General features: G+C 35.0%; 1 protein-coding gene across 1 annotated transcript; it reads left to right on the forward strand.

The window, feature by feature from the left end:
- The first annotated feature begins 5,047 nt into the window (after positions 1–5,047).
- Positions 5,048–6,606, forward strand: LOC131674913 (piggyBac transposable element-derived protein 3-like). Its single transcript, XM_058953733.1, has 4 exons — positions 5,048–5,421; positions 5,731–6,182; positions 6,258–6,541; positions 6,595–6,606. The coding sequence occupies exons 1-4, from the start codon at positions 5,048–5,050 to the stop codon at positions 6,604–6,606; spliced, it is 1,122 nt and encodes a 373-aa protein (XP_058809716.1).
- Positions 6,607–10,382: the final 3,776 nt, after the last annotated feature.

The following is a 10,382-nucleotide window of genomic DNA, read 5'->3' on the forward strand; positions in this document are numbered from 1 at the left end:
TTCGTAAGTATTCGATTATAAATATATTTTATATATAATTTGTTTAGGAGTTATATTTATTTGGAGAAATTTTTTCAAAGGACTATATTAAGAAGTAACGTCGATGTATTTTTATTTAAGCTCATAAAACTTTTATTATTTCTTAAAAAATAATATAGTATTGTAAATTTTATAAATTCGTCTAAAAGTTGAACAGTTTAAATACTTATATGCTAATAAAATTAGTAAAAAAAAGTTATTTTCAGCTTTTTTTATATTTTTAAAAAACATTTATATCTTAACATAATTAACATCATGAATATGAATATAAATTCAATTATAAATCTTATTGTGATATGATTATATCCGTATTATAGAAAAATAATACTTATACCAGTAATAATATTAATAACAATAATAATGACAGAAACGAGACAAATGAGAATCCACCAACCCCCGCGGTGGAACCTTAACAAACTTGACAGACAAAAATTTTCGGAGGAGTTGATGGCGGCATCAGCCCCGAGGTCGAAGATTCCTCCTGAGCTAACGGGCCGGCGAAGAACGGAAAGACTGACAGACGAGACGGCGAAATTAATAAACAACTTGTGCACCAGCACAATGACGAAACGACGACAGATACAAAAAAGACGACCACAATACTGGTGGACGGACGAAATAGCCGAGCTACGCAAGATATGCATGGCAAATCGGCGACGTGCGACGAGGGCTGGAGGCGGACCCGAAAGGGAAAACCTTCAGGCCATATACAAAATAGCACGGAAGACGCTGACGAAAGCAATACGGGACAGCAAGACGCGATGCTGGAGGAAGCTCTGCGAGGAGGTGAACGAGGATCCCCGGGGAACCGGCTACAAGATTGTGACCGGGAAACTAGGGGCCCGAGTCTCACCGGAACTTAAAGATGCCGAAACAGCAGGACGGATTGTTGACGGATTGTTTCCGACGCTCCCGATTAGGGCAAACGTGATGGATGACGTGGACGCACAAATGCCCCCCGCTTTTGCCGCTGAGGAGCTCATCAGAGCAACGAATGCGATGAAGACGGGTAAGGCACCGGGACCGGACGGAGTACCATCCGAGATCCTCCGGCTCGTGGCTCGTCTACGGCCGGAGATACTTCTCGACCTGTACAATACGTGCTTGACGACAGGAACGATCAGCGATCGGTGGAAGGAGGCGAGGCTCGTTCTTATTCCAAAAGGTAAGGGCGACCCTGGCACTCCTTCGGCCTACCGACCATTGAGTTTACTTGACACTACTGGTAAACTCTTTGAACAATTACTCAGACCGAGACTGACGGACGCGATACAGGCCGGAGGGGGTCTCTTAGATTTGCAATTCGGCTTCAGGAGGGGTCGGTCGACGATCGGAGCGATCCAAAAGGTGATTGATTCTTTCCTGGAACTAGACAGACACTGCCATGCGGCGCGACCCATTGTGCTGCTGGCGACGCTCGACATCAGAAATGCTTTCAACTCGGCCAGGTGGGTGGATATCTTGAAGGCGCTGAAAAGCAACTTTCGGATCCTACCGTACCTGGTTCGGGTTGTGGAGGATTATCTGAGAAACAGACGAATAACGTACGAGACGATCGAAGGACAGGTAACGAGACAGGTCACCGCTGGTGTGGCTCAGGGGTCGATACTGGGACCCGACTTTTGGAATGGTCTATACGATAGTCTGCTTCGGCTTGGGATGCCACTCGGAGTGACCCTCGTCGCCTACGCTGATGACGTGGCGGCGGTGATCACGGAGAGATCTCCCGAGCTGGCGCAGCTGACGTTGAACCAGACCATGAGACGAGTTGGACGATGGATGACAGAACACGGACTGCAACTCGCAACAGAAAAGACGGAACTTATGCTTCTCACGAGAAGACGCATACAGACGATACTACCCATGAGAGTGGGTACATACGAAACGGAGACCAAGGGGGAAGTCAAGTACCTTGGGGTAACCCTCGATACGAAGATGACCTTCTGGCCTCACATACAGAAGACAGTCTGAAAAGCGGCAGAGAGGATAACATCCTTGAGCCGCCAGATGGCAAACACGACGGGACCGAGACCAGGAAAGCGGCGACTGCTAATGGCGACAGCTCACTCGATCCTCTTATACGGCGCGGAAATATGGGCAGATTCCTTGAAGACAAAGAAGTACTGTAAGACAATGACGATGGTACAGAGACAGGGCGCTCTGCGAATCGCTTGCTCCTACTGAACAGTCTCTGCGCAGGCTGTCCTGGTGGTGGCGAGCGTAATACCCGTGGATCTTCTTGCCTCTGAACGCAAAAGGATCTATGGGAGCAGCGCAGACATAATATCAACATAGTCCCTGGCTGGGGGAAGGACAACAAGGAGATGGCGGTTTAGTGGGTAGGCCTGTCTTTTTTTTTTTTTTTTTTTTTTGGGGGGGAGTCCCACATACCTCCTTAGATCAAGACTAAGGGGAATCCGCAAAAAGGATTCCGCAACTCCTTGTAAAAAAAAAAAAAAAAAAATAATAATAATATTTATACTTGTATTTATATTTAATGGTCAATAAATATTAATATTATTATTATTATACTTAAACATATAATTTATTAAAATCTTGCAATAAATGTCTTAACATATTATCTAAATACTTGTGTAAATACTCTATGTTATTTAGAAATCCATATACATTAATGTGACACGATTTTAGTAAAATTATTCTATAAAATACTATTATAAATAGACCTATATTTTATTTATAATATATAAAAATCAATAATTCATGGCGGTTGATATTATAAACGATGATTTATGTGTAAAAAAATTTAAAAAATAATTTAAAAAGATCTCTTATCAAATTTATAAATGTTTAAAAAAATATTTGTTATATTTAATAGTTACTAACTTTCAGAATCGACGAAACTTCTTCTGATATAAACTTTTTGTTCTTTATATGTGAAACCAAAGATTTCACACTTTTCAGTTTTACATTTTTTCTTGAAACTTACATTTTCAAAGTTTTAATTTCCCTGCGTTGCCTTATGATTGTCCCATGCTGATTTCGGATAACACCTTGAACTTTTTTTAATAGTTTCTTTATTTTAGGAATATTAGTGTAATCAATAGAATTTAAGTCCATTTCAGTAAATAATACTCTGATTTTACTACATTTTTTGCTTTTAATACTATTACTGTAAAAAATTATAAAATATTTTTATTAAAAATATATTGCAAAGTAATATTATGCATTACTTACTATTCAACAATTTGCAACAAATCTTACCTCTTACACACATTCTTATTCAAACCGTCATTAGAAATTGAATCGTCTTCTGACTGATTGAAATTTAAATTTTCAACACTTTCGCATGAGACTTTGCTCAAATCAATACGAGAGTCATTACTCAACAAACCATTAATTGTACTGCATTCAGTACTTGCAGTTGTATTCAAATGTACATTTTCTTCAATCAATGTTGAATTAAATATTCCAGATATGTTTAAAACACTAAAATCATTGAGATCTTCATCGTTGCATATATCACTTAAGCTATGACGAGAAATTTCTTCATTTGATACATGTGAGTTATGTAAAATGTTACTATTGGTTACACTAATTACAGGAGTATCTCTAGATAACCTATATTCTTCATTTATAGGTACACTTTTTACAATGTCATTGACAACATTTGTATGACTATGAAGCGACAAAGGTTGAGATAAATTTGATACTTTGTTGTTGCTGCTTACTAAAGAATTGTCTATGTGTGCATCTATATTTTCATATTTTTTAACTATTGCTTTCCTGTTACAACAAAATATAGAAGATATAATTATATGAAATTTTATAAAAAATTATTTGATTTAATTATTTAAATTATTATATTATACGTACGGTGTAATACTTTCGAAGCTTGTAAAAACTGTAGGTTCAGAGCTTTTTTGAAGTAATAAATTTTTTCCTGTTGCTGCTCGATAAAAGTATTTGCTATCAAAATGTAAATCACATATATAAGGATTTTTCACTTTTAACCCTTAAGGCCGAGAACAATTCCACGTATAAAAAATTGAAAGATACACTATTTCAAAGCTTAAGATCTCCCCTTTCCAACGGTGTGCCGAAAAATGCGATAAAAAATGTTAACTATGTGAAAATATTGTTTAAATAAAAAAAAACACGATTTTTTCATAATTTTTTTTTATAAAATCAAGTTTTCAGAATGGATCTCGGTTTGCAATCCACTTGGAACCTCAATAACTGGTGGCATAAATGTCTAAGCTTTCATAATATATATTTCCGAGATCGTTTTTTTATCTCAGTATCATCAAAATGGCGCTTCAATGACAGAATTTTCGTTCAGACATTCATGAATTTTGTCCTTGAAAAGTATGGACTTTTCGAAAAAGTCAAAAAGAAAAGAAAGTTCTTAAAATCACTCGTATAATACATCAGAATTTTTTCGAAAAGTTTGGAGCAATTTTTTGCATTTTGCAAATTGTCAAATTTTGAACATTTTCAAAATTGACCGTAATTTTTTGAAAAAATTCGAGTGCATTCTTTGCTCAGTTTTGAAAACTTTTTATTCCTGGTAAATTTTCATATGAGTTCATTGCTTTTAAGAAAAAAATTCACAAGTGTCAAAATAATTGCACAGTATGTATAGTCCGAGGTATCCACGCTGCAATTAGTGTGTGAGCTTGTACTGGTGAAGAAAGATATGAAAAGGAATACGTTTTTAGAAAAACCTAATTTGGTGATGAAAATAACAAAATAAACTATCTACTTATAACTGTAATCTATATCGGAGCGAAATCCTGAATAGCCGATCGTGTCGCAGAAGCCCATCATTCGTTCATAGGTGGCCTGAAAATCCAATTTTAGCGAAATTCATCGCATTGGAATGATTCATGAAATACATTGAATTTGGAATCTTGCAAGTCATTGAGTATTATTGACTATCATCAATTGAAGCAAAAATCCGTAAATCGGCCCGAATAATACAGCTGGTTGCTACAGGCTTCCTACCAACAGGACGTTCCACTGAAGTTATTTCAGTAGGTTGAGAAAAATGTCGAAAAGGAGAGCCGCGAAAAGGAGTTACTGTGAATTGACTGATGAAGAGTCAGATTCGAATGAAAATAAACAGCATATTTTTATACCTAATCCAGATGACTCTGGCACTGATGGAGATTGTTCGTCAGATACTGACAATTCTGAATCAGAACTATCTGATGAAGACAATTCTGAATCGGAAATTCATGTACCAAATGTCTCATATCGATCTGTTTTTGAAAGTTATACAGAAAAACAAAAACTGTTAGAGCCAAATCATACTTTTTCGTGGTGTGAAGGAGAAAAAGTTTACTCTGTAGATTTGAAAGATCAATTGTTATTGCCTGATTCCGTAAAGCAGAAAATATCTTCAATGTCACACGTGGAACTGTTCGAAATCTTTTTCTCTGAAGAAATAAAAAATTATATTATTCAAGCCAGTGAAGAAAATGATTTGAAATTATCTACAAAAGAACTCAACACATTCATAGGAATATTATTATTATCATCTTACAATATTCGAAAGAATCAAAGAGAGTATTGGGAAACCGACCCTCTCGAAAACTGCTCTGCTGTTTCATTAGCGATGACGCGCGATCGGTTTAGTGAAATAAAATCTAAAATAAAATATTCAAAACCTACTGACAAAAATGATAATGATAAAGCTTGGAAAGTCCGTCATATTTTGGAATTGTTTAGGACCAATATTAAACAATTTGGATATTTTTCAACTGCTCTTTCCATTGACGAAATGATGATTAGATTTTTTGGTCGCACGTGTCTGAGGCAATATTTGCCTTCTAAACCTGACCGATACGGGATCAAACTCTGGGCCTTGTGCGGAGCAAATGGATATATATTCAACGTTGATATTTATTGTGGTAAGAACGATACAAGCATTGGGATAAATTTATCCGCATGTCCACTTGGCTCCAGAGTTGTATTACAAATGGTTAATCCACTTCTACATAGCTTTTCAAAAAGAAAATTGTCTGACTATCATGTCTATTTTGATAACTATTTCACTAGTCCTGATTTAGTCGTTCACTTGAACAAATGTGGCTTACAATCTACAGGAACTGTTCGTAAAGATAGAGTGAAACAAAAACATGATTTTGAAAAAAAAGCACCACGAGGAACGAACAAAGCGAGTTATGATCGTAACAGTGGAATGAATCTCATCAGTGTAATTGACTCAAAAGAAGTTTCTATTCTTTCTACGGCAGCTGGCGTCACTCCCTTGGAGCCAATGGAAAGATATTCAAGAACTGCTAAGAAAAGATCAAAATTGGAATTCCCTTGTGCTTTTCCTTCGTATAACAAGTACATGGGAGGAGTGGATTTGCACGATTTTCGATGCAAGAAAGCTTCTCCAAGTGTCAGTTCAAAGAAGTGGCCATTCAAAATTTTCTCACGAATTATTGAAATGTCAATAACGAACGCTGTAACAATAAGCAATCTTTGCAGAAAGGATAGAAAAATAATGAAAACGCAAGAAATGTGTAAAGAAGTGAGTAGAAAGTATTTGGCGCAATCGAAAATATGTGATCTCAAATCTCACAGGCACGATACTAGAACAAGAAACAAATGTAATAGCGAAGGATGTTGTGTAAGGACTACCAGATACTGCATTGATTGCAAAGAATATTACTGTATCGAATGTTTTTCAAAATTACACGCAGGAAAGGTAGCGAAATGAATTATCGATTCCAGAAAAATTCATCAATAAAAAAAAATTAAAAATAAAAAAAAAAATTACTAAAATATGAAAAAAAAAAAAAAAAAAAAAAAACTATCTATATTTGTCGACATCCTCGTTGGTGATAGTTAGGCAACGCAAACTCTGTTTGCGGCGGACAGGCGATCAACGAGTGGATGTTAATGACTTGCGTATTGGGCAATTACTTTGACACTTGTGAATTTTTTTCTTAAAAGCAATGAACTCATATGAAAATTTACCAGGAATAAAAAGTTTTCAAAACTGAGCAAAGAATGCACTCGAATTTTTTAAAAAAATTACGGTCAATTTTAAAAATGTTCAAAATTTGACAATTTGCAAAATTCAAAAAATTGCTCCAAACTTTTCGAAAAAATTCTGATGTATTATACGAGTGATTTTAAGAACTTTCTTTTCTTTTTGACTTTTTCGAAAAGTCCATACTTTTCAAGGACAAAATTCATGAATGTCTGAACGAAAATTCCGTCATTGAAGCGCCATTTTGATGATACTGAGATAAAAAAACGATCTCGGAAATATATATTATGAAAGCTTAGACAATTATGCCACCAGTTATTGAGGTTCCAAGTGGATTGCAAACCGAGATCCATTCTGAAAACTTGATTTTATAAAAAATAATTATGAAAAAATCGTGTTTTTTTTTATTTAAACAATATTTTCACATAGTTAACATTTTTTTATCGCATTTTTCGGCACACCGTTGGAAAGGGGAGATCTTAAGCTTTGAAATAGCGTATCTTTTAATTTTTTATACGTGGAATTGCACGAGTTATGATAGTCGAAAGAGCGGTGTACCAGGAGGGGCGTTCTCGGCCTTAACGGGTTAATAAGATTTTAGTAATATTCTCATCACCAAAATGTTCTTTAAGAGCTTTCACCCATATATTTTTATTATTTTCATTGGCTGGAAATCTATTAAAAAACATAATTATGTTACAAAAATTAAAAAGTTTATTATTATTCTCAAACAACCTACAAAATTTGTCTCTATTTTTTATTACATATACTAACTTTCGAAAACCAAGATTTTTACATCCTTGATCATCTTCTTGTATTCTACAATTCGGAACAATGCACTTTTTTACCATTTTTTGTTTTAATCTTTCATTTTTACTTAGCATAAGATATGTATGTACAATAACAAAGCATTTCTTTCAAAACCAGCTGTTCGACCCGCGGGTGAAAGACTTAAATTTAGCAGCCGCAAAACCATCCAATCAGAACATTATGTGAGAGAGATAAAAAAGGTTGCAATATTTTCTTTCTTTCTCTTACGCCGTGCAAAAACTTGCCACAACTTTCCCATCTGATGGCTCCCGCCATGTACGAGGTGTGTTCAAAAAGTAACGAGAATTTTTAAATTTCGCGGGTTTGGAGAGTCCGCTTGTATAAAATTTTTTTTTATTATGTTGGTACACATGCCCCTGAAGTACGATAAAATTTTCAGCAATATTCATTGCTTACTTTTTAAGTGGCAGCCGCTAACGTTAGACGTGTTTTTCGAGCTCGGCGATTTTCGTTTGTGAAAAAAAATGGATCAAAGAATTTGTATTAAATTTTGCGTAAAAAATGAAATAAAGTGTAGTAAAGTTTGTCAAATGTTAACAAAGGCATATAGTGAGTCTGCTATGAGTAAAGCAAGGATTTATGAGTGGTATAAGCGTTTCCAAGATGGCCACGAAAACGTTGAAGATGACGAACGACCCGGACGCCCAAGCACATCAACAACCGATGAAAACGTGAAAAAGTGAAAGAAATGGTTATGAACGATCGCCGAATCACAATCAGAGAAGTCGCTGATTATGTTGGCATATCAGTTGGCTCATGCCATCAAATTTTTTCGAATGTTTTGGGTATGAAACGTGTGGCAGCAAAATTCGTTCCAAAATTGTTGAATTTCGAACAAAAACAGCGGCGAATGGAAGTTGCTCAGGAGTCGCTAAATGAAGTCAATAACGATGCAGAACTACTAAAACGTGTTATAACAGGTGACGAAACATGGGTTTATGGATATGATGTCGAAACTAAGGCTCAATCGTCCCAGTGGAGGCATTCTGGATCGCCAAGACCGAAAAAGGCTCGACAAGTGAGGTCGAATGTGAAGGTTATGCTCATTGTGTTCTTCGATTTTAATGGCATAGTGCATTATGAATTCTTGCCACAAGGTCAAACAATCAATAAGCAGTACTACCTACAAGTTCAACGTCGTTTGCGTGAAGCAATCCGAAAAAAACGCCCGGATTTGTGGCAAAACAATTCATGGCTTTTGCACCACGATAATGCGCCTGCTCACACTTCATTGCTTGTTCGTGAATTTTTGGCCAAAAACGAAACTGTAACGATGCCTCAGCCTCCATATTCGCCAGATATGGCTCCATGTGACTTTTTTCTATTTCCAAAAATAAAGAGAACATTAAAAGGCCGTCGTTTTACAAGCATAGATGACATTAAAAGCGAATCGCTGAAAGAGCTAAAAGCTATTACAAAGATCGAGTTTCAAAAGTGTTTCGAGGATTGGAAAAAGCGTTGGCATAAGTGTATTGTATCCGAAGGGGACTACTTTGAAGGCGACAACATTAATGTAGATGAATAAATAAATATTTTTTTCATAAAACGAAAATTCTCGTTATTTTTTGAACACACCTCGTATATATGCTCGAAGGATGGCTCCCTCCATGTATATATGCTCTAAGAGTATAGTAGTATTGTTATTGACATGAACTTTTACAATATAGTCACATTACCACAGACTTGTGAATCTGACGTCCAAAAAAATTTTTTAATCATATTTTTGAGTTTTCATGAGCTAAAACGTTTTCTCCCTTTTTCCGGATTATGCTTAAAATTTTATTTCCGGATTTTCCGTTTTTAAGAAAATTGCGAAAAAAAATCGGGTGTTCGTACAGCGCGCAAAATGCATTAAACATTTTTCTCCTGTTTAAAAAGAAATAATATCGATAGCGAATGATAGCTCCTTATTCCCGGATTACGAAACAATGTTCCTTTTGTCGATTTTCTATCCAAAATTGAGGAAAATGTAAAAATTAGTAATATATGCGGCAGTTAGTCGATAAAACAGGTCAAACGTTTGCTAATCACCAGATATCCCTATATGAGTTCTACATTGCGTAATTATAATAATAAATAATTCAAATTCTACTCAATTAACCATTCACATTTTATGTACATATACATAAATAATTTTTTCTAAGGTTTTCTATAAGTTTGTCAACATGCCAATTTTATAATTAATATTTTAACTATATAAAATAACATAATTCTGAACAAAGTAATAAAAAAATTGAATTGACTAGTTAAAATTGAAAAAAACAATCATTGATCAAAAACTTATAGCTTAGTTTTATATTTGTTGAATTATTTAATAACGAACTTAATTTTACTTCCATTCTTCTTAACAATATAAAGTAATAATCCATTGTAGCATATTATAAAAATACTTCAATATATTGAAGTACTTATTGAAGTATAGAAAATACTTCAATACTTATTGAAGTATAGAAAATACTTAAGTACTTATTGAAGTATAGAAAATACTTCAATAACTTCAAAATATATTGAATAAACTTAAAATATATTGAAGTATTTTTATAAT

The sequence above is a fragment of the Phymastichus coffea genome, unplaced genomic scaffold, assembly GCF_024137745.1.
Source record: "Phymastichus coffea isolate CEN01 unplaced genomic scaffold, Cenicafe_Pcof_1.1 PCOF00014, whole genome shotgun sequence".
NCBI lineage: Eukaryota > Metazoa > Arthropoda > Insecta > Hymenoptera > Eulophidae > Phymastichus > Phymastichus coffea.

Excerpts from the sequence above, each read along its gene's own strand:
- LOC131674913 (XM_058953733.1), top strand. The coding sequence starts at position 5,048 with ATGTCGAAAAGGAGAGCCGCGAAAAGGAGTTACTGTGAATTGACTGAT. Across the intron at positions 5,422-5,730 it reads TCAATGTCACACGTGGAACT|GACCAATATTAAACAATTTG; the intron begins GTTCGAAATCTT and ends GGAATTGTTTAG. Across the intron at positions 6,183-6,257 it reads ACGAGGAACGAACAAAGCGA|CTGGCGTCACTCCCTTGGAG; the intron begins GTTATGATCGTA and ends TTTCTACGGCAG.